The 24,758-nt window shown below is 36.9% G+C and overlaps 3 protein-coding genes across 5 annotated transcripts; 2 read left to right on the top strand and 1 right to left on the bottom strand.

Annotated features, from left to right (window-relative positions):
- The first annotated feature begins 760 nt into the window (after positions 1-760).
- LOC306880584 (zinc finger protein 395-like) lies at positions 761-7,115 on the top strand. 2 transcript variants are annotated; one of them, XM_079434199.1, is made up of 10 exons: positions 761-837; positions 2,199-2,287; positions 2,378-2,520; positions 2,747-2,853; positions 4,170-4,369; positions 4,484-4,584; positions 4,787-5,027; positions 5,421-5,510; positions 5,606-5,724; positions 5,929-7,115. In XM_079434199.1, exons 2-10 carry the CDS (start codon positions 2,261-2,263, stop codon positions 6,038-6,040), a joined length of 1,140 nt encoding a protein of 379 aa, XP_079290325.1. In that variant the 5' UTR covers positions 761-837; positions 2,199-2,260; the 3' UTR covers positions 6,041-7,115. The 2 variants fall into 2 exon arrangements, with proteins under 2 accessions (XP_079290325.1, XP_079290324.1); XM_079434198.1 differs by lacking the exon at positions 761-837 and adding an exon at positions 1,711-1,931.
- LOC306880585 (prepronociceptin-like) lies at positions 6,924-18,528 on the bottom strand. The gene is made up of 4 exons (XM_079434200.1): positions 18,378-18,528; positions 16,293-16,473; positions 10,480-10,674; positions 6,924-9,003 (listed from the first exon to the last, which is right to left on the bottom strand). The coding sequence occupies exons 3-4, from the start codon at positions 10,600-10,602 to the stop codon at positions 8,410-8,412; spliced, it is 717 nt and encodes a 238-aa protein (XP_079290326.1). The 5' UTR covers positions 10,603-10,674; positions 16,293-16,473; positions 18,378-18,528; the 3' UTR covers positions 6,924-8,409.
- Positions 18,529-19,809: 1,281 nt separating this feature from the next.
- LOC306879881 (serine/threonine-protein kinase PDIK1L-like) lies at positions 19,810-24,470 on the top strand. 2 transcript variants are annotated; one of them, XM_079433109.1, is made up of 4 exons: positions 19,810-19,863; positions 20,445-21,138; positions 22,258-22,483; positions 23,333-24,470. In XM_079433109.1, the coding sequence occupies exons 2-4, from the start codon at positions 20,524-20,526 to the stop codon at positions 23,563-23,565; spliced, it is 1,074 nt and encodes a 357-aa protein (XP_079289235.1). In that variant the 5' UTR covers positions 19,810-19,863; positions 20,445-20,523; the 3' UTR covers positions 23,566-24,470. The 2 variants fall into 2 exon arrangements, with proteins under 2 accessions (XP_079289235.1, XP_079289234.1); XM_079433108.1 differs by having other exon boundaries at positions 19,829-20,015; positions 23,333-24,469.
- The last annotated feature ends 288 nt before the right edge of the window (positions 24,471-24,758 follow it).

Genomic DNA, 24,758 nt, shown 5'->3' with positions numbered 1-24,758 from the left:
AAACAGTTAAAATTACCCTTTTTTAATTATCTTATTTTCTTATACACCATAACATGATAGTACCACACTATTAATTATTTTATATTAATAACTATTAATTAACAAGAATAACACTAGTGTGTGTATATATAGATATGTGACCCTGGACCACAAAACTAGTCATAAGTAGCACAGGTATATTTGTAGCAATAGCCAACCATTGTATGGGTCAAAATTATAGATTTTTATTTTATGTCAAAAATCATTAGGATATTAAGTAAAGATCATGTTCCATGGAGATATTTTGAAAATTTCCTACCATAAATATATCAAGCCTTAATTTTTTATAAGTAATGGCCTATGCATTACTAAGAGCTTCATTTGGACAACTTTAAAGGCTATTTTCTTAATTATTTTGCACCCACAGATTCCAGATTTTCAAATAGCTGTATCTCAGTCAAATACAAACCATATCAATGGAAAGCTTATTTATTCAGCTTTCAGCTGATGTATAAATCTCAATTTCAAAATATTGACCCTTGGTTTTGTGGTCCAGGGTCAGACAGGCACACACACACATAATTTAATATAGGCCTATAAACAGCACCACAACAGTAAAATGCAATAAATAAACCCTGCACAGTGCAAAATAGTGGAATAATGCTACGAATATTGCAGCTACTTAAACAAGGCTGTGAGATGTTGCAGTAAGCAGCTGTCATTTGGCATACGTGAGTAATATGAGGGCACGTAAGCTGCGCGAGCGCGACGCAAAGGCAGCCCCCCCCGACTGACTGACGGCAGAGAAGCGCGGGTGAGCAGCAGACAGCGGCATCTCTCCCTACGAAAACATTCAAGGTAAAATCACTAAACACGCCGGTTTCTCAGTGACGGTATGGCAGATATTGAGAGTGTTTATTTTACTGCACGTCTACAGACTTTTCCAACTAAAATCGTATAGCTGGTGTTTATGTGAACTGTTATGATTTTAACCCAACCGCGGTCGTGTTGAGAAAATACGCTGTTTTAAATAATCAGTTTTAATGTGGCAATCTAATGCATGTGGCTTAATAGGTTTTTATATCTGCATTTTCAAGAATAATGTGCACAAATGTGATTTATTGAATTGTAACTGTCTGTTGTTTTGCCTACTGGATTGTGTACATAAATGGGGGTTGAGCAGAAACTCGTGTACGCACACGTTGTTGGGCGAAGGTGTGTCCTTCGGGGAACCGAGTCAGCCAATCAGAGCGCAGCTTCCGCCTCCAGTGGGAAGGTTGTTTTTTGCTCGATGTAAACGCCCATTACGAGAGTCACAGCTAAAGTGTGGATCCGGATTAAACAAATGGCACAGTGTAATTTAGCGGTTCCGAATATTCAAACTAGAATAGCATTTCCTCAAGAAAATGCAAAGTGTTTGCAAGGTAGCAGTTTTTAGACAAACTTTTGTTTTGTTTTAGCTTTGGCTTTGTGTAAATGATATGCTGTTATAGCAAGCATCTTATTTCCTGTCATCTTTGATCGAGGCGAGAATCAAAACATAAGTGTAAATGTGGATATGAGCTGGTAAATACGTTCAAAAAGTCAAAAATTCGCAATACAAATAGATGGAATTTTGTCAAAATAGATGAAAATACGATACATCGAATCGGTTGAGTAAATGATTCATTGAGTCACTACCGTGTATTCAATCAATAGAATGGAGCTAAAGAACGAATCAGTGATCGGATCTTTTTAGTGAATGGATTCAAAACACGAGTCACAATGATGAATCCTAATTCCGATGCGGGATTTGTATCTCTCAATGACTTCACTCCCTAAATCCGGAGTTACAGTATCTGAGAGGCTCACAGTCAGGGGGTGTGTTGCCCTAAAAAAAGTAAAGGCACCGAGCAATATCCGACTGCGCTGCTTATCTATTTGCAAAAATCTATCGCGTGTATTCGCTAAAGGTATTTTTTGATTGTTACATTACATTGTTGTCATTCTCATGTAAGTCTCATATATGAGTAATTAATTTATTCTGAAAGTCTCATGCGTTAGGTTTTAATAGAGGGTGTTGCTTGTAAATTAAATTATTTATTTATTATTTTCCACGTTTGCATGGCCTCGTGGCGCTGAAGCAGAGCTTGTGAGTTGTTATAAACCAGCTTTGCGTTTAGATGAAAACATGCACTGTAAATGCACGGTGTTTTAACATGCTTTTCCCTTTTTTCTAGCTTTTTTTGCGGAGAGACAAAGCCGACTGGTGGGATCCAGAGCAGGACTAGACACAATATCGATGTGCACAGAAGGGCAGGACGGATTGGTATGTGTCATAATAAATGATGATATATAGCCCTTGTAACTTATACATAGATAAAGGAAAGTGTGTAAGTGATTGTTTCCAATCCTGCAGGTCTACATGCAGTGTTGTGGCCAGGGAGAAAGGGTGGGTGTGCAGAAGCTGAATGCAGGGACAGAGTGGTCAGCCGATGGAAACGCACAGCAAACAAACCTTCTATCCTTCCCACGGTCTTCCGGTGTGGACTTACCTTATAGGTTAGCCTACAGATCCATTTCATCTGTCTAGTTCATTGTTTTCTAAATATAATGTAATACCAGCCCTTTTTCACTTTAGAATAACCCTGACTCTGTTAGAGCAGAATTACTCTACAGATATTGTGTGATAATAGTGAAACGTTATTGTGGGCATTCTTACTTCATAGATCTGTAATGCAGTGTAATGTAGTCGTGTCAACAGTTTTTACTCTCTGCCTTATTTCAGAAGTCCTGAGTCGGTGGAGATGGATGAGATCATGGCTGCAATGGTGCTCACCAGTCTGTCCTGCAGTCCAGTGGTCCAAAGCCCCCCGCAGAGGGACCTCCTACCAGGTGAACTGGTTTCTTTTGCAAACCACACTTTGCCAAACACAGAGCACTTTGACAAACCAGTGCAGACAGTTTATTTTAAACAAAGTCTCGTCAGTCTCATTTAGTATCTTTTTAGAATTTGGTAGACTTTTTGTTTATATTTTTGCTGTTTCAAATGATTTTATGTTATTAATTTTACTTTTTAATTAAGTGCATCTTGTATATTTTCCGTGATCTAGTATAACACACAACCCAACAATTAATTGAGCAATTCTTTAGGTTTGTCAGTCTTTAAATTTTTGTATGTTTTATTACTTTGCTTTTTAATTATACACAGTTAATTATATATTTATTTAATATATTAAATGTTTTAGTTTTATTATACAGTATAAAACACAACCCAACCATTATTTTAGGAGTTATATTTTTTTGTCACTCTTTTTTGTATTTTGTTTTATTAATGTCTTTTTAATTATATACTTATTTAATTTTTATATTATAATTTTATTACACAGTGTAACATGCAGACCAACAATTAATTTAGCAATTTTATTTTTTTGTCTTATGAATTTCACTTTATCAGAATCAGAATCAGAATCAGAAAGAGCTTTATTGCCAAGTGTGTTTGCACACACAAGGAATTTGTCTTGGTGTTAGGAGCTTCCAGTACAGAAAGTACAAACATAGTGCAGACAACATATAATTAAGGTGATAAAGAACACTAATGAAGAGAATATACAATAATTAAGGATAACAATAGTAATAAAAATAAAAATATACAGAAAAGAGACATGACCATAGACAGAACTGTGAATGTGCATGTGTCCTATGTACAGATGAAGGTTTAATGGGTTATTTACAGATGTACAGTACCGTACATCTGGGTTATGTTAAATTATAGAAATATTTGATGATTATATAACATTTTATACATATCTTATACAGTCCGACATACAAACCAACATTACAACTGTGCAACCCAACCCTGTCACACATGTAATTTTTTTTAAAAGTTGTCTTATTAATTTCTCTTTAATGGTACACTTATTGAATTATATAAATATTTAATTATTATATTATACGATTTTATGCAACATGCAACGCAACATTACAACCCAACAACATGCAACCTAACATTTAATTCACCAATTCGGTGATTGTATCACTCACTTTAAAAAAAAATAGCTTTATTAATGTAACTTTTTAATCTAACATTTAATTATAAAGTGATTATATGTTTCATTAAACAGTATAACACACACCCCACCAATTAATTTGGCAGCTGTATGGTTATGCGTGTTATTCACACTTCCCCTTTTTTTTGTCTGTGACTACAGGGGACATGGAGTGTTGCGGAGGTGAGCTGTCTGACAGCGGCAGCAGTGGTTACTGGAGCTGGGACCACGGCAATGTCAGCCCAGCCCCTTCTCCATCGGTCACCGAGATGGACAGGAGCCGGGGCCAACCGACAGATGAAGGACTGCACATGGAGCTGGACCAAGCCGCATGTGAGGAGCCGGAGGCCAGGAGGTGCAAGGTGAGAATGAGAAGACTGTCAGACTGCAGAACCTGAAGGTGATTAGACAGCGTTTTATGCTGATGTTTTAAAAATACAACTGAGTCACTCTTTGTTTTTCTTTCTCATTCTCAGAGCTTGAGCAGGGGAGCATACAGGTGTCTGTGGCCTGGCTGCGGGAAAGTGCTGACATCACGGGTTGGAATGAAACGACACATTCGCATTCTTCACCTGGGGTGAGTATGTCCTCACACACCAAACTCTTGGAACAACTGAGACGGCACAGGAACGTTATGAAGCATCTTTAAGCAATGTCAGTGTTTGTTATGTTGAAAAACCATGTATAATTCTACAAGTTTACATGGTTTACTAGGCCTGAAAATAACCTACAAATAATGGATTTTATTTTTTCCCTTTATTTTGATTTCTCTCAAACAGTGGGGGCTCAGAGCAGTCTCATAGGGAGGAAGACTTCTACTACACAGAGGTCTCCTCTGAAGATGAGGAAACTGCACCTCCATCTCCTGCACCATCTTTCTCCAGTGGAGCCTGGACCTCCTGTAGCTCCACACAAAGCCAATCAACCCCAGGACCCCAAGATCCTCCAGTCCAGTCAACCCCACTCAGCCAATCAGCTCCAAGCAGCGTGTGGCAGATCCACACTGAACATCTCTATCAGGTACAGATCAGCTGAGATAATGGCTAAAACAGATTATATGATGCAGTTTTGAAATTAAAGGTATAGTTCACCAAAAAATTCAAATGCTGTCATTGTTTACTCACCCTCAAACCCATAAGACAAATTATGATATTTTTAATGAAGCCTGAAAGGTTTCTGTTCTTCTATTTAAAAGTCTAGGTAATCAAAACTTAGAAGATCCAAAAAGGTTAAAAGGGCATCCTAAAAACAAATCCATATGAATGTAGCGTTTTGATCTAAGTCTAATGAACAGATGTTATTTAATAGGTGTACTATCCCTTTATTACTCATTATAGAAACAAACTAAATCTTGTAAAAAAACTTTGATGTTAAAGTGTTTTGTTTTTTCCATCACTGTGTTGTTTTCTGCAGGCCTGCGCACCCATTCAGGTGACGGTCTCTCCAGGGTCTCCCACCTTTTGTAGCTGGACCCCATCTGGTGATGTCCAGCAGAAACCTCAGGTTGGTCTGCCTCTCCAAAAGCAGTTAATGTCATAGATGGTGCATTTTAAAACACTTTATGCCATCTGTCCTTTTATTATTATGTTGATCTGTAGATTCCAGCATCTCGCAGCCGGTCAGTGAGTGTTGGAGAACAGTGGCTACAGATGAACAGCGCCCCCACCAGATCACAGACCATGAGTGCATCTCCCTCCAGAGGGCACTGTTCATTCAGGTATTAGATCATGCTCAGTTAAATGCTGCCCTCTGTAGCTCTGTTGAAAAATATCTCTAAGCAAAGATAAATCTCTGTTAGTGCAATTAACATGGTATGTTTTGAAGTCATAATTATTAATATGACTGATCATTCTGAATACAGTATGTTACGCCACAACACCACATTTTTTTCAATGTGTATTTATTCTTTTTATGTCCTTAGGAAGGGCCGAGGTGAGGCCAAAAAGTGCCGAAAAGTGTACGGCGTGGAGCGTAGGGACCAATGGTGCACCGCCTGCCGCTGGAAGAAAGCCTGTCAGCGGTTCCCTGACTAAACAAAAAAGACTTTAGGAGGCAAGGAAGAATCTCCATTTTCTTTCTTTCCTCCAACTCTTTCCTGCACTGTAGAGGACCCGTCTTTTCACTTTTCTACCTTTTTTGTTTTCCTACCAGAGTTCAAAGTGTTTTTGTTATGTTTTCCCACAAATTGAACGCTGGTACTAGCTGTTGAGACTGTGGAGTAGTAGGATCCCAACCCTTCAAAGGTTAATTCTGCCCTCTCACGAGACTAAAGTGTAATCCTGTATCTGATCAAGGTGTTTTTCTACCCCAGTCCTGCACTTCATCCATACCTGAGATATTTAAGTGATTGTTGATTTTTGTATACTGTGGACAATGTATTGCTTTGAGCATTTTCATGATGTTTTTCTATTGCCGTTTTGTTAGCCTGAAAGGTGCAACAGTGTAATGTCATGTATCGTCTTTTCTTTCTACGTATTTACTCTGAATTTAGTCACAACTTTTGAGTTTCGCAAGGTTTGACTAAGGTCGTATGCCATAGCGCTTCCTAATCAATCTAAACTGCCAGATATAAAGCTACAGTGGTGTTGAGTGAAAGATGTGAATGATGCTGGCCACAGTATGTTGTCTGATGGAGATAAAAGTGCAGCTATAACCTTTTGATTGAATACCAAAGTGCTATTGGAGAGTTAAAGGGAGCTTGACTGAATATTGTTTCCTTTTGTACGTTTCTTGTCATCCTTCCAAAAAGTGTTAAGGTCTTGTACAATACTGGATTCATCCCCTTGGGATCATCTAAAAGGATTTGAAAGTGTAACATCATACTGAAAAAAAAAAAAGATGTACGATTAAAAGACACAAGATAAAATATGGCAATTTCAAAAGCTTGTCATTTGTGCATGACAAATAACAAGAACAATCGTAAAATTATTTTATTGGCCTTTTGTGTGCATTTCATGTACAAGTGGAAAGGATTAAAAGAAAAAAAACTCTCTCTGAAAAATGCTTGCAGAATGTGTTTGAAATGAAATATATTCACAAATCCAAGATGTCTACACACACAAAACTGTACATTTATATGAAGAATACTGTAAAATACACTGAAAGCCTATCTGCTAGTTCTTTCTTTACTTGTGGGGTGTCAGTTTTCAAAACTCATAATGTGAGGGAGCGTCTGTCAAGCACTAAAGATGACCTCAGTTGTATGTCCATGCATAAACAAATGCAGAAAGCTGGAACACATGCTAAACCGAAATGCCATTACAATCAAGTTTTTTTTTTTTTTTTTTTTTTTGAACCAATCAAAGGTGCCATTTTTTTGCACCAAACTGATTTGCAATAATAATGACTGAATTGTTTTCAAACTGATTTTCTGAACACTTCCAATCTTTCATAGTTAGGACAAACTGGGTAATCCCGCCCCCAAACTCACACCATTGGCAGAAAGCCACCTCCCGTTTTCTGATTGGCTAACATGCAGGGCCGAGGTTTTGATTACAAAGCCTAAAGTTGTCGTCTACTTTCTGTGATTGTCAGGATTTTTTTGTATGGTATTCCACAAAAATACTAGTACTGCTCACTGCAGACCCAAATGACCTCCAGCTCCACCTCTGTGTGAAATAATGGGTGGAGTTATGTTTAGCGATAGGGTAAGGGGTAGGGTTAGGGTGTGGTTAGGTGTCTATCTCCACCCATTACCTCCAGCGAGGGGGAGCTAGAGCTCCAGTTCCTCCCATTTGGCTCTGCAGCGAGCACCCTCTCCAAAAATACAGGGCATAATTTCGAGTGTACACTCTAGGGGACAGCATTGAACAAAAAAAATCTCAAACAGCCCATAAAGATTATCGTTTTAAACATTGTACTACATATAATCACCTATCGATATTGATAACTCATTTGATTGCTCTAGTAAATTTTTAGGACAGTTGTATACATCAAGGACGTGTGCAAAACAACCAATCTTAGCACAACACAGTGTGCAAGGTTAAAATATAAAGTGCTTTTCTCTCACAGAACAAGAAAACCCCATACCCCACTACAAGCCACAGCTCTCATTAGGAAACTGATTTACGTGCTCAATTCAAGTTTCACTGCTTTGCCTTTTATTTTTTTCACAATGCTTCAAGGTTAATTCTAGGTGTTTTGATTCTGTAATGAACAATCAGTTCTCATCAGCAACGTTTGTCCTAACGACTTGATCGAGATGTTTTTGATGTCAGAAACGGCACCATGGAAATGTCAATGATAAAAACCAACGCTATACAAAATATTCCTCCTCTATGATTAAACACAGATTTAGCTAGTTCTGGGCTGAGGTGAATGATAGATGTTCACAGTTACTGATGGCTGATGAGCAGTTGAGTTGAGGTAAGTGAAAAGACCAGGGCCTGTGCTCTAAGGCCAGCTAAACTTCATTCTGTCTTCGGATTCTGGTGGAGAGTTTGCTGATGTGACCTGAACGCCCCGAGCGACCCGTCAAGCTCAGGTACTGCCTCAGTAGCTGACTCACACGCTTCTGGTTGTTCCACTTGCGGGCAGATTTCCTTATCCCTATGAAGCCACCATAGCGTTTCTGCAAAGGCCTTCCGGAGCTCACCAACTTCCGGAAACCGTGACGACCTTTCATAAAGCCTCCAAATCGCTTGGATATGCTTACGGCTGCTTCACCGCTCTTCTCTTCTAAACCATCCTGGTCCTCCTCTGTCCTCAGGTCAAGGTCCGGGTCATATGAAATTTGCAGTTTCTCCTCCTCCTCTGAAGGCTGCTGGCTGCGGAGCGCTTGCGCGGCATGTTGAAACCGCTCCAAAGCCTCAGTATACTCAACACCATTGTCATTTTCTATGCTCACTGTGGCCAGAGGCTCCGCTTCATCATCAGAGCGCTTTGATGTTTTCTCCTCCTGTAATGGTAGTGGAAGCTGGTTCAGACCTGCTGCCTGGTAACACAAATCCCAGGTCAATGCAGGAGATGCCTGTGCCTCACATTCCAGGATACATACCTGCAAAACAGTGGAGATTTTACATGACAAAATATTTTTAGAGTAGAACATTTCCTTATCTAATATTGACAAATATTGGTAAAATTGTACTGAAAGTGCTCTCCCTATAAAAAAAATACAGTAAAAATAGTAATACTGAGAAATATTTGACATTTTAAAATAACTATTTTCTATTTTTATATATTTTAAAATGTAATTTATTCCTGCTGAATTCTTTGATAAAGTGCAAATAACAGAAAAGCATTTATTTGAAAAATAAATCTTTTGTAAAATTATATGAAATGTCTTTGTTCCTGTTTTGTATGTTTCATTTATATTTTTTATTTATTTTCTGTATAATTTTCGTTCATTATAAAAAGAATAATGTTTTTCCTTTGTTGGAAATTTATCATGTTTTTATTAAAGATTTGAATTTGCCCTTTCTAATAGAAAAGCTGAGTATAAAACATTCCTAGTGGCACAATGCTGCACACAAACGGTCTTACCACTGCAATGAGGTGTGAAATGATATGTGGCATTGGTGCAAGAAATGATATGATAATTGAGGGACTAGAATGGGATAAAAATCATCATTTTGTCTGTGACCAGCTGTAGACAAATGCAGGTTCTTTCCACAATATGTTCATGTGATGCCCTTTTTAAGGACGTGTACGTAGCGGGTGAGCTGTTTTTTTTTTATCTCCCATGTATAGGGAGAAAACCATAAATTGAATAGGGGCTTATAAAAGTGGAATGCATGTAAAGTAATAGGCCAGAGCGAAATTTAATGTTGAAGGCAAATGGCAAAAACATTCAGATAGAAGATAGAAGACACAATATATATTGGGATTGTTACAAAATACAGATGTGTATAACACACATGCATACATTTAAAAAAGGTTCTTTATTGGCATTGATGGTTCCATGAAGAACTTTCAACATAAATGGAACCTTTCCGTTGCACAAAAAGTTATTTATAGTGGAAAAAGGTTCTTTAGGTTTTTAAAATGTTCTTCACACCAAGAAAAAAAGTTCTTTAGGGAACTAAAAATGGTTCTTCGGTGAAACCCCCTTTTTGGATGTGAGTGTGAATACACTATCTTCTGAGTCTGTGTATAATCTGTTCATGACATTTTAACGTCTGACACCACTGTGGTGTCACAGAGCAAAAGCATGCCCACAGGGACCCATCTGGTCATGGCAAGAGCGCCTCCACCAAGTGTCAATCACTCCTACCCACAACATCAGCTGCTGACGGCATCACAGCAGCCAATTATGGGCAGACATTACCCCAATCACCCCAGTCACAGCTGTTTGGTCTGAACAGTCATTATAAGCTTGATTACAGCCACTATCATGACAGCGACGGCAACTTTTAACAAAGTTAATTTGTTTCACAGTTTTCTCATCCACTCCTGCTGTCAGCTCTGACTTCTTACAATTTGTTTCAAAACCACGAACATTAATAGTTTTATGTTAGTTAGATGTGGTGCTTACCAATGTATTAAATGCTTGGTGTTCAGGTAGGATGAGTCCACAAGTTAAACAGTCTCCTTGGCAGTCGCTGTGACCCGAGGAGCACAAGCATAAGAGCAGCAGGGTCCAAAATGGGGTCTTCATGACTTCTTCACGGAACACACACCGGAACAAACAAATGATGCAGGAGCTTAGTCAGAGTAGCCAATGGGATATCTGATGAAGGAGAGAGAAGAGTAGAGGGGTGAGATGTTTCATTGGTAATTATTCTTCGATTTTCAGTTTATAACATGAACTTTTTCTGTAGGGGAGAATAAATGAATGATTCTCCAGAAGCTCTAAGAACTTTATAGTGGCTGAGACAGAGTAGTTTCATAAAGTAACAGCAAATTTTAAGGCTCCAAGATATTCAGAAAAAAAAATCTTAAAACTAATGGAATATGCAAAGCAATTAAGCTACATCAGGGATTCTAATTTGATTAAATTTCATCTTGCCTAGTTCTTAAACTCATTTTACAGCTCAGTACTAGGTTTTTCAGCCAAAGAGAATACTTTTAACATTACTTACTATATGTAAGTTTGGGGGCATTTTTTATAAAGAAATTAATACTTTTATTCAGCAAGTATGCATTAAATTAATCAAAAGTGACAATAAAGACATTTATACATTTTGAAATAATGCTTTTATTTTGTACTTTCTATTTGTCAAAGAATCCTAAAAAGTATCACACAGCACAGCTGTTTTCAGTATTGATAATAATTAGAAATATATTTTTGAGCAACAAATCAGCATGATTTCAATGTTTACTGGAGTAATGGCTGCTGAACATATAGCTTTGCCATCACAGGAATAAATTGCATTTTAAAATATAGCCTATTTAAAAAAAAAAACTTATTTTTTTAATTATAATACTACTTAATATTACTGTTTTTAACTGTATTCTTTGATCAAATAAATGCAGCCTTTGTGATCAGAGACATTAAAAAATCTTAAAAGTGAAAAAAGTCTTTTCATACATTTTCATACTTTTTCTAATTATTTGAATGAACATTTGCTAATAATCCATGATCTAATTGAGCAATATTCTTAATGAAAGCAATTATGAAATAATACCAAATCCCCACTCTCTCACTTTTTCTTTCTATTAAAAGGTTCTGATATTTATGAACATTCATGGAGCTTTACCATAACATAAAAAGGTTCTTTATAGTGGAAAAGTGTTTTTTATATTTTTTAAATGTTCTACACACTAAGAAAAAATGGTTCTGTACTGTTCACTGAAAGGTTCTTTGGGGAAGCAAAATTTTTTCTTTTTCTGCGAAAACCGCATTTGGGAACCAGAGTATTCCTGGATCTATAGAGGTTGAAAACTCTTGGTCTAGTACATTTCACAAGGACGTTCACAGGTTTGTATGTGCACATTTGTCAATTTGACCTGCAGCTAATCAGCTCTGGAAAAACCTTTTTAACCTATGTCAATCAGCTAAACGAATTCCTGCTAATCCCAGATATTAAGACTGATAATCAGGCATTTTAAAGATAAACCCAGAAATGGGTCCAGTTTTCCCTAAAGCCAAACACATGTGCTTCTAGAGATAAGATCGCCTTACGACAATTTCAACAAACACAGATCCCTCAAAGTGAATAAAATATACTTGAAAAATTCACACGAACGTATAAGGTATGATCACCACCACTACTGTCACCACTGAAATATGTCAACATTTGCAAGCCACCATCTGTTGTTTTTTTTCTTCCCCACACATACTGAAGTTCATTAAGGAAACTCATCATAGGCCCTAATTAATATCTGAATTAGTGTGTGTGGCATAATAAGAAGGAAATGAGTGCGAGAGAGAAAGACCGGGAATGCAGTTTCCATCAAACTCTGACTCACGCACTGCGCCAGCACACATTAGTCATGGCTGCATTAGGAGAGAAACGCACACATGTACTCTCGTCTCTAAAAGCTTTCTTTGATGAAAGCCAACAAAAATCTTTCGGTGAACTCCAGAGCAGTGATGAAAAGTTAACAATAAAAGCATGTTGAGATGTCTCTGCTCAGTGAGCAAAGAGTATATATAATTATAGCCCCTCGTGTGGACATGGCACTCTGAGGGAAGGACTACCAAAAAGCTTGGCACCAAAAAAATTTCCAACCAATTAAATCCCTTGCATCATTAATACAGTTCAATTTGAAGAGTGATTTGATGGAACTTTTTTACGATCATCCCCTGCTACAGTCTCTTATTTGTCGGAGATAATGGAAAACATGAAAACAGTTGGAGGGAAAGTGCAAAAGCATCAACCTCAGCAACAGTCATCTGCAATACTAAAACTGTGCCTATTATTTAGCAGAGAGATGGAAGTGTCCTGTTTGGTGTAAGGTAAGGTACTTGTAGACCCCAATTTCTAGAAGACGTAAGGATATACAGTATGTCATTAAAATATATATATATATATATATATATATATATTCAAATAAAATAAATCTTAATAGATAAATAATATGAGAAATAAACGATAAAGAATAAAGCAATAGATAAAATACAAATGCATTATGAGGGGTTTTGTCCACATGATTTAAGTTGGTTGTTTTTAACCCCATTGACTTTTATAGTTTGGACAAAAAGGTTTGGATTGACATGAAGGTGAGTAAACTATGACAAAATATTTAGGGGGTGAATTTTTGAGAGAATGCCTGTGAGTCCTAATGCAATGCTCATAGAAGAGGTGCTCTGTCCGCAGTCTCTGACTAATCTAAGGGAATGTGACTAATCTGATTTAACCGGTCTGCTCGCCCTCTCCTACAGACACCTGATCGTATCACCTCCACGGCAAACACCAAACCCTATTCTCATTCTGTTCCCGCGCCGTGGCTGAAACACAAACGCCTGAACTGAGTCACCATCAGATTCTGGAAAAGCTGCTTTTCTTCTGCTTTCTGTTTTTCCCATTACCGTTTTCATTGGTCAACTGTGTCATGACATGTCAACAATGAACAAATAATAATTACTTTTGTGTGTTTGCTCCATAGCAGATGGAAGGAGGACCATGACCTCTTTTTCATTTCTCATCCACATTAATATCATCCCTTGAATGGGGAGGCACTTCATCTCGGATTTATTACACGGTAAATGATAGCTCACCTGTTTGCTATATCAAGCAATTTTTTTTGTCCTTCGTAATAGCATTGTATCAAAATAATCTAGGCTCTTCTCATTGTCATAACCATTTCCATTGAGGAATGGGGGATTTGCACGGTTACTTTAATTGAGAGCACAATGATTGCCAGAGGGCTCAGAGTCTGCAGTCCCATTGCAGATGATCATGGTTCCCCTCCACACACACTGCCTCTTCACTGGCAGAACAGCAGCAATCATTGCATTATCCTCCCCGTGGCCATGACAATGAGCTGAGAATTTACCATAAAAAGATGGGGGGAGGGAGTGAAAAGTTTCTTTCTTTCTTTATTTTTGAAGGACTATCAACATGATATTTCAATAGCGAGAAGAAAATGCAATATATGCCACTGTCGCCGCCATTTAAATCAAAAGCAGTGGTGGAAGTAAATAGCCAGATACATATATTAGATTGTTTGACTCACGGAAAGTCACTATTTCTTCACAGCATTTGCGATTTCCAATTCAAAATGACACAAGCTTCAGAAAAAGTTGTATTTGAATAATAATGATTGCAATGAGCTGTAGAGGTGTAGTATGAAATTTCTATGCATGGCACATAATCCATCATATAAGAATGCACTAAGCAGTATTGAGGACAGCTATTGTATGATAGAGATACTATGACGCTGTATATACAGTATAGTTCAAGTTCAGAAGCGGCTGAGATCATGTGAATGGAATAAAATACAATCAATTGTCACAATTCTGCATAATTACAAGCAATAGAAAAAGTGAACACCAGATATGGCAGATTTGACCTTATACTGGTTCTCTCTGAGTGATACTTCGACTCTGTACAATTGTTTTTGTCATTGCAATTAATATTGAATATGTGGCTCAAGCTAAAATGTTGACAGCTTCTGGAAATCCAGAGCATTAATTGATTTAATAGATTTTCTCTTGCCCGCGTAAGAGAATACAACTCTAATTGATAGATGTACGTAATTATCCATGCAACACTTCTGCTCTAATGGATTTTAGGGTAAAAATCTATTTAACATGACTCAGGTAATTAATCTGAGGAAAACTAGTTTCCCTAATGCAGTGCAAAGTTGTAAAATAATTATGCTAAATTAGACAAATGGTTTTTATGTTTAAATTCATAGAGGATTGTTGCATGAATTTATTATGGCATGCATAATATGTGCAATTTGGAAGATTTATTTAGACGCGGTGTACGCCTTGAGTTAGTCCAATGACACAAGCTAAATAAAAGACCTATTTAAATGATAGAAATTGATTCAAAATATATGTGCAAATTTCATTTTGCAGGCCTTAAAAAGATATTGGATTGCTTCTTACAGAGTACGAAGTGCTTCATACAGAATATAAAAATAATGGAAATCAATAAAGTTAAAAAAATAATATATATATATATATATATATATATATATATATATTTATCTGAAATTCAGCATTATCTAGCTTGATAAATATATGATTTGATATTTTTTTGTATTGTTATATATAATATATTTTTTATAAAACAAAATCTACTTTAACAATAAACCATAATTAAAAATAAAAATTTAATTAACATAATATCAACATACTGATTAATTAGTTAATATTTGTTCCTTGCCTTCACCCAAAAAAAAAACAAAAAAAAAACTTGGATTACGGGTAACTGATTAAACCATGCAATATATAGATATACAGTATATGATATACAGTTTTTCTATTATTGATCGTGTTATTTAGTAGAGTAAATGAATTGTCATCTTAAAAGCTGGAAACATTCATATAAACGAATAGCGCACTTGTTGCTATTCTGTGCAGGCTGTAATTACATGAAATATTGGAATGAACATTGCGCACAAAATGCTATGCTAGTTGATTAAAGGGAGCCTCGGGACACATTGTGTTAAGTTTAGTTTAATTACAGCTGCAAAAAAAAAAAAAGAAAAAAAAAAAAAGAAGTAAATGGATAGTCAAAATAGCTGTGCTTCCCTCATCACTGACTTCAAACAGTGCACTCGGGTCTCTGTGATCAAAGCTTTGAATGAAATACATTTGTCTAGCACTGTCGTCTAGAGTGTTATATGCAATTTCAATCAATTGTAAGTGGAGTAATAATTTGAAAGAGTCTGTAACAGTACATCTCCAAAACAAACATAATCCAGACATATTGTTCTGTTATTACACAGAAATACATCATTTGAAAAAGTAGCTTATTAAGCAAATAATTTAATAAATGCAAACAAAAATGTAAATAATTAACAAAACTTCACAAGCAAGCAAGCAAAAACAAAACAAAACAAAACAAAAAAAACACTAGGATAATGTCAGTTAACTGGTGGCCATGAAGATGATTAATGCGGAAAAACTATGAGTAATGGAAAAAAGATTATTTACAGAGCAGTGCTAATCATTAAAATGTCATCCAGGGAGCTCGTCACATTAATATTAGCCTAAATCGCACTGCCATAAGAAAAACATAGACTGTGAGGGCAACTGCAGTCACTTTTGCTTAAACAAATATTAATATAAAGCAAAAAAAGTGAGTAATCACAAAATATTTGTCACATCAGGCAAAACAAAACAAAAACAACTGGCCCAACAAAACAGGTATAATCTGCATTCTTTCACTGTGGAATTAGAATCAATACAAAAATACAAAAGAGGTATCACATGACACCTTGTTTTACCTGTCGTCTGTGGTAACGGGTTGCTCTCAGTCTCTCTCTCACTTTCTGTCTTGAGGTGTGGCGGTTATGTCCAATCTTCAGCTTCTTGGTTTGTTCAACTGCTTGCCTGCTCCTTTTCTCTCCCCTCTTATAACGGCACACCCCTTCCTCTGGTTCAGCCCCCCAGTGTCTGTGGATGGGGCTACACCAAGGCAGGGCATTACGCACAACCTGGACAACCATACAACCCTTAGTCAAGGCTGACGTACAAGACACTACCAACGTCAACTCTTTCCCCACCCCAGAAGATATGACCTGGGCTAAAAATACACATCATTCAATTTGCAACGGACTAAAAATTCATTGGTTTTATCCAATGGCATACTGACTGTATATGTCCAAACAGAGTTCCCATTAATTAACTGATGATCAGAAACTTAGATAACGTGCCTTTAACAAGCTAAGCACAGACTTGGGAGTGCGAATTGCAAATTAAGCCCAAAATGCAATTTACAGTTGAGCGGTGCATAGAGGAGAAAAACAAAATCTCCCAGAGGCAAAAAGAAGTCTCGGTGGACGATGAGACTTCACATCCACCGCAAAGCAAAGACAGGATTGTGCCAACAAGAATATGAGGAGAGCACTAACAAAAAGAATTATGAATCATACAGCTATACAAATAACTTGCTTTCATGCAGAATTTGAATAAAATGTATTTGCTTTTAGGTCAAATTGAGATCATCTCAGCCTTAAAACACACGCTGTTGGTTCCATCTCAGTATAGAAGTTGCCATTTGAATTAGAACTGAACAGAAATGGCAACACTCCACAAGTTGAAATCAAATTTAAATATGAATGACAGAAAAAGGAATTAACTGAATTGCTATTCTGAGAAAAATGTATTTGTACATTAAATGTATTTCCACTCCTGTCCACAAAAGTTCATTTACAAAATATGATGAAATATATACCAATCCATTTAAAATTCTATTTATAGTGTAGATCCTATAGTGTAGTGTATAGTATGGTTGTTTCGATTCCCAGAGAATGCATGAACTCATAAAACATATAACTTAAATGAAATAGAATTTGAATAAAAGCATCTGCCAGATGCGTAATATAAATATCTATAAACTGTAACATCTTTCAAAACCTTCAAATGCTTGATATCTTTCAGACAAGGCTTTGCCAAGCCAATATTTAACATCTTGACATACCTTGCTTTTCTTGTTATATGTCTAAATTCTATTTCCTTTTATTCAATTGGAATTCAAATCGGTGTCCTAATTTCAAGTTCAATACCAGCACCAAACCAGCATAAACCAGCTTGGACCTTGTATTTCCAGCAGGGATGTTGGAGTCTTATACAATGAGCATATATGAGCAAAAAAAAAAACACACACAAAGTACTAAAAAAAAAAACCACCTCTACCAAAGCATTCAGGAAAATTGAAATACTGTAACATTGTGTTCTAGCTGATAATTACTTTGAATGGGCATGTATAATTGTGTTTCAGCATTAGGAAAATCCTGTTGAAAAATAAACTCATTTGGGTAAGACCAGTAGCTAATATAGATCTGAATAAGAGCACCCATTAAGCTACAATAGCTTGCTTTGATCTCCCTAATCATGTCATTTCAGAGGCTGTTAAATAACATGGATTAGATGCAAAAATAAACACAAATCCTGATTTGTAATTAATCTCTAAATGAACATAGTGATTATAAAAACATGTGTCATGCATTTGCGCCACTGAGTAAATGAACCAATAAGCATCACAATTATTAATGTAATGCGTCCAATATTCAGTCTTTGATAATTCATTCCTAAATCATAAACAACCCAAATAACCCATCACCCGAGTCCCTGTCCCATGTATTTGCATATTGTTCCATGCAAGACTGGAATGAAAGATTATTCAGAAACAAACAAAAATGCGCCATGCCACTACAAAGGAACTCATCAGATTCTGTGCCACATCATATTATAGCAGTGGCTGAATCACAGAACCAGCAGCTGAATGCATTGTGGTGAGATACCGCATCAGAGTAAAATTGAAGTCAGTTCTACGCAAGATATGCAATTATATGAGTGGGCTTATTCACCTCCGTGACGCAGAATGATCGGGGGCCTCTCTGGTGAGTGTTGTTTCATTCATCATTCCAGGGCAAAGTTTTATTGTTATATGAGGTGATGAAGAACGCTGAGGCATGTCCACGTCCCTGTGGGAGAAACCACCATGTTTTATGGGAGGCCCTTGTCAATAATTTCCAATGATGACTATTAACACTAGACACTTAATTGATTTCAGCAGAATAACCCAAAGACATGACTGAATTTACCGAAAATATGTGAAATACAAAGGAAGTTTCAATCAGAGCTGTATTTTTTCACATATTGTACATTTATTTGAATAAATTAAGACAAAAATGATCTAGATCTGAAAGGGCTGGGAAACGTAGCACAAAGAAACCAAGCTGGACCAGATCTCAGGACACTAACTGGATGAGGAATGAGAAATTCTTTGGTTACTGATAAGACATAGGTGCTGCTATAGTTAGAAGAGAAATAAAATAAGAAGAAAATAATTGGTTGAGTATTTTCTATTATGTGAGAATGTGGGAGTGACAGCCTGGTCAGACAGTCAAGGGATGTTCTTGGGTTATCATGAAGTTTCCTTATCTGTTAGGTGACTTTAGGCAAGCATTAAAGAGCCAGCTTGTGTCAGTGGTTTTATCACATTTTAAAAGTTGGAAAGAGTTAGATTCTTATAGGGGATTTTAGTGCTTTTAACCCAAAATTGCTATAAAAACAGTTTAATCCTACCTTTAAAGTTGGACAATCCTTGATTCTAACAGGGTATATAGGCTGGATCAGGGCTAGTTGTTAAAAACAGACAGCTTCAAAGATTCTGTTCTGTCACAATATACCCAGTATGGGGTAAGTTCTCACAGTGAAACCTGCATAGGCTTTTCGGTTAAATCTAAAAAGCGACAAAGTAAAATGTCAAGTAATTATTTGAACTAACTAATTGTAGAAATATACAGCATTTAAAACATGTGACAACTTTCCCCAACATGAAACTACTCTGAGTGCACAGTTCAAATCTACCTACCTACCTTCATTTTATAGCTGTGTCTTGTAAATGTATGCGTGTTTTTCTGTGCTCACTTGTATGCCCAACAGCTATGGGAAAAATCATATTATACCGAATCTTAAGCTTGGAAATTCACCAAAATATTATTAATTTAGGTTTTGAGCACATTTGTGTAATGGCTTTCAGTCGCGCTGTAATGATTAACCAAACCAAATTACACTCAAAACACGTCATAAACTCATAACTCGTGACAAACTAAACTAATAACTCCCTTTAAAAGACATGTATCTACACGAGCCTTGTTGAAAAGAGATGGTAGTATTTTATTGGTCACTTTTGAATCTGTGTTGTGACGATCTCGTATCTTATTGGTCACCGCGGTCAACTGCAACGGTATTGACCAATAGAAACGCAGGACAGCACCAGACGCGCGAAGATCTAAAAAAATACGGAAGTGTTATTACGGAAATGCTGTTTATGTTGTACGTTGTTATGTAAGTTGCTATGCTGTTCAAGTTGTTATAGTTATAAGTGTGGTGAGATAGCACGTTGTTAATACGTTTTTATATTATTATATTAATTATACTTGGATCAAAAACCTAAAAAACTTTGAGCAACGACACTTTCCGTTTGCCGCAGTTTCACGGTAAATTCATTCAGATTGTCGACAAAGACAAAAAGCAACATGAGTGTAACGTTAAATGCTAAAGTAGTTCAATAATTTGATTACTTCTGTCTTTCTGCTGTTGTAAAGGAATGGGAATATTTATATAATTATACAAGTAACTTTACTTTAATCCTGTATTGTTCATAAGAGCTGTAAAAACATACAGCTAAGTTGTCCAGTTAAAGGGCTTTGTTTACATTTTAATATCTTTGTTTACATTTTAACATCTGTATGTATTTGTGCACACACACACACACACACACACAGAGATATATATATATATATATATATATTGTGTGTGTGTGTGTGTGTGTGTGTGTGTGTGTGTGTGTGTGTGTGTGTGTGTGTGTGTGTATATACTTATGTAGTTATTGTTTACAACTAATTTTATTTTACTTGTAATATCAGAACAATGAAATAAAACACTCAACACCTGAGAACGCCTGTGAATATCGCATTTGTGCAGTGAACAACAAAGGCTGCTAGGATGGATGATATCTACACTTTGCAAAAGGAAGTGGGACGAGGCAGCTATGGAGTGGTCTTCAAGGGACATGTAACAGAGACTGGCTGGTGGGGCGAGAGGGGCGACACGGTGGCCATTAAACGCCTACCATGTTGTAGCCCAGAGAGTATAGAGCTCTACCTGCAGGAACTGTGGGCTATGAGAATCACAGCACGAAACCACCCCAATGTTATCGCTCTATACAACTGCCTCTTACAGACTGGACCTAGAACACTGCAACCCCTGAAATCAGGGAGGCTACCTTTGGATTTAGTGGAGAGTGCTCTCAAAGGGAGAGTGGTGGACAAAGACTCAAAAACCCAACTGAGGAATCCCTCCAGGTCAAAGAGGAGGCTGATGTCCACAAAGAAGGTTCCCAGGCACTGCTTTGCCGTTTGGCTGGTGATGGAGTACTGTGAAGGAGGGGATTTAAGCCAGTACATCCTATCCAGGCCGCCGGATGCTGAGTGCAACTATGCAGTGGTTCAACAACTCGGCAGTGCCATTGCGTTCCTGCACAGGCATGGAATAGTGCATCGTGATATAAAGCCAGATAATGTTCTTGTCAGTCTTACTAAAACAGGACCGGTCATGAAGGTACAAAAAGGATGCAATCTAAATATATATTTTTATATCAAATTATTATTTTACTGCAATGTTACAAGCATGTACATCTAAGAAACTATAATATTAGTTAAAATGCTAATAGCTTATGGAGTCAAACTAAGTGCAATTGTCATGGGCCCCGATTTGCATTTGTACAAGCTTTCATGTTGTTTTTGAAATGGTCTATTCTGCTTTTAGAGCCACATTGTCTTTTTTTTCTACCCCTTTCCCTTTATAATTTTTATTAGTCCGGAGGCATGGAAAGTGTTCCACTTATAACTTGGCTGTGATAAATAACAAAGCATTACAAGTACTTTTGAACTTCTATTTGCATGATAGACAAAGCCTTTGGTATTGCCCTACAATATAAGACACAATTCATGGTTTGAAGTGCCCGGAGAACATTTTATGCGATGGATGATAAGAAAATGTGTTTGGATTATTGTTGATAATTAATCATGTTTTTTTCCCCAAAAACTTTTTTGTATAATCACGAAATGAATTTTGAGCCTATTCTGTTAATCAATACAAATATTAGCACAACAATCACATTACAGATAAAGTTTGAAATGGATGGTCTTAAAATCCATTCTTCTAAAGTTTCAAATAATGAGTTTTTATGTTTCATTGCATGTAGAGACAATCAATGTAGTGTGCTTTGAAGCGACAGATGAATTGTGCTCTAAATGTGTACCAGTCAAATATTAGGCATAGCACAAAGTGGATAGTAAGTTGCCCTGGGCTTATCTTGAATTTGAGTTATCTATAAATGCTATCTATAAAATAAATGCTTTTGTAGTTTCCAAAATTTTCCAATGCACAAATATTTGCGGCTTTATTGCAGTAAAAAAACTTAAGTTTTGTCAATAATATTAGATTAGAAAACACGAATAGCCCGAGTCCCTATGAAACCTATAAACCATATGAATGGTTTTTTAAATATGTACATTTGAAATGTTATATTATTTTAATATAACTTATTCAATATTTAACTAAATACATAGTCAGTATAAATGTAAAAAAGAAAAAGAAAATTATGCTTCACACCCCAGATCTAAAAGGTGGTTCTAGTTATTAAAACCATGTTAACGTCTTCCTTATGTCTTACAGGTGGCAGACTTTGGCCTCAGTAAGATGGTGGACAATCCTACAGATGGTGTTCAGAGTAGACTGGCTCTCTCCTCTACCTGTGGCTCAGACTTCTATATGGCTCCAGAAGTTTGGGCAGGGCGTAGTTATACAGCCCAGGCTGACATCTTCTCTCTGGGTGTGCTTTTCTGGGCTGTGCTGGAGAGAATCACTTTCCTTGAGGATGGCAGCAATCAAGAACAACTGGGTTAGTTGAGGCGGGGGCGGGTATACTTTGGCTCATTTAGCATTATCCATTTAATGTTTTCGTCTTTGTTATTTATTCAATCTAGATCCATGATGCATGCATTGTTATGATTAAAATGAAATAGGAACTTGTATATGCAGTAAATGAGGTCTTATGATGGGTTTGAAGATTAATATAAAACCTACCATCTTGCAATTGTCACAGCTACTTTGCAGAAATAGGAATAAAATTAGGAACAGGAATAGAACTTCTGACAATTTTCAGAGCCTCGCTTCACTAGCATTGGCAGGCAGGTGGCTATTTCGGTTTCTCCTCTTACTGGTTACCTCATCCAGACCACTTTAGACCGCTGTGAAAGCTTTGTTGTTGAGAGTTTGACATAGTAGCTCATTATCTTAATGCATAATAGCTCAGATAAACTAAAGTGGTCTGAGGATGCAGGTTTGGATGGAGTGCATAAGCTATTCAGGCAGTCCTCCGTAATTACTCGAACCCAGCGACTTTCTGTGTTGCTAGCAGGCGTACAGAAAGGTCAGATGGTGCTGCTTATTTATATAAGGGCAATTAACATCCTTCCACCCATTAACCTCTCTGTGTGGTGGGTTTGCCTTGAAGTTTTGTGAATAATAATGTGTTTGTACCAGGCATGTGCTTTGAAGAAATGCACTGGATTGTTTTTATTGCTGCTTTTTAGTGTTGTTGAACTGTAATGAATGGTGCAAATTCAAATGCACTAATTGGGAGATCAAAGGAAACTCCTCAGACAGGAATGAATGAAGGACCTGTTTCACAAAATGCTTGAAAATTGATTAAGCATAACATCTGTTTCCTGTTTATTCTGTGTTGTAGGTGCATATGTAATGCGAGGCCGCTGGCTCATCCCGTTAGGTGAGGCTCTGTGTCAGAATCCCGACTTGCATTTGATCATCCCTATGAGAGCACGACGTGCTCCGCCACTGCCGCTGCCTCCAAACCCTGCTATGTGCGAGCTGCTGATGGACATGCTAGATTCTGACCCTGACATCCGGCCCACGGCAGACCAGCTGGAGAAGAGGGTCCGGCGTGCCATAGAGATGCACTGACCTCAGAGCAGAATGCTAACAACCAGTCTCCTTTATACAGTGAAAAACTTGAAAATGAAGCCAAACCAGGTTATTTGAACAACTGTTCATCCAGCTGAAATTGAGATTTATAGATTTGTGTTATTTGCCTTGAATTTTCATTGTGCTGTGTGTCTGTTACTGTGTGATGCTTTATGAATTATTCTATAATTTCAATACAATTAGTATATAGGGCTGCATGATATTTATCCAAATATCACAAGTTAATAAATTGCTATATGCATTTCATGACTTGCGATAATAGAATGATTTTAGTACTTCTAAAAGTTTACACACTTAAAGCATTATCATACTGCATTCTTCAATATCGTGCAGCCCTATTAGTATAACTAAGCTTTTGCTCTATTTTGTGATGTTTTTAATGAATGTAATTTTAGGTATTTATTGAGAAGTCAACTAAGGAACAGTATTGTGTGGAAAAACACATTGTCCCAGTCCAAACTTGCTTTATCTGTAGAATTTGTAACACAGCTTTCATGCTTGTAAGGATAGCCTGTCATAATCGTGAAACTGAGCATTCAGAATGGTCACACCTTAAATCGCCACCTTGAAGCGACAGTGTAATTATAGAAAGTCAAAATGACTGAAACCTTTGAAGTTTCATAGCTGGTGGCGTATGTTCAATATCTAGATTGGAGGGGAAATAATTTTGTTTCCTGTAATGTGTATCTGTGAAAAATGGCACAAGTATCAATCATTCAGATCGCCTGTTTTCCACTGACAGGACTGTCATGGTTTCTGTGGCTTTAGTGGCCAGTCTTGTAGATGGTTTTCTTTACAGGATGCATCAGATGGTATTCTGGTTGGGGAAAGTGCTCCATCTTCCACAGGAAATTAAAGTCCCCCTTTGTGATGGATATAAATGATATTTGGCTCAATTTGTGTTCAATAGTTCTCAGGTCTAGAAAATGAAAAACCTTCTGTAAGAGTAAATCAGATGATTTTTTTTTTTAAACAGATCTCTGTGATCAAGACAAAGAGCAGTTTACTGCAGTGCTGAGTTGATGAAGGTCAATAATAATGCCAAAGTTGAATATTAATGACTTTTGAGAGTGTTCAAGTGTTTCGAAACCTTACAGCCTCACCGCAATAACATAAAGCGTCTGAGAATCCTTCTAAGTGGATCTCATCTGTGACATTTCCATCTCTAAAGA

The sequence above is a fragment of the Barbus barbus genome, assembly GCF_936440315.1.
Source record: "Barbus barbus genome assembly, chromosome: 14".
Lineage (NCBI taxonomy): Eukaryota > Metazoa > Chordata > Actinopteri > Cypriniformes > Cyprinidae > Barbus > Barbus barbus.
Note: the sequence above shows the minus strand (reverse complement) of the source record. Positions and strands in the feature narration are given on the sequence as shown.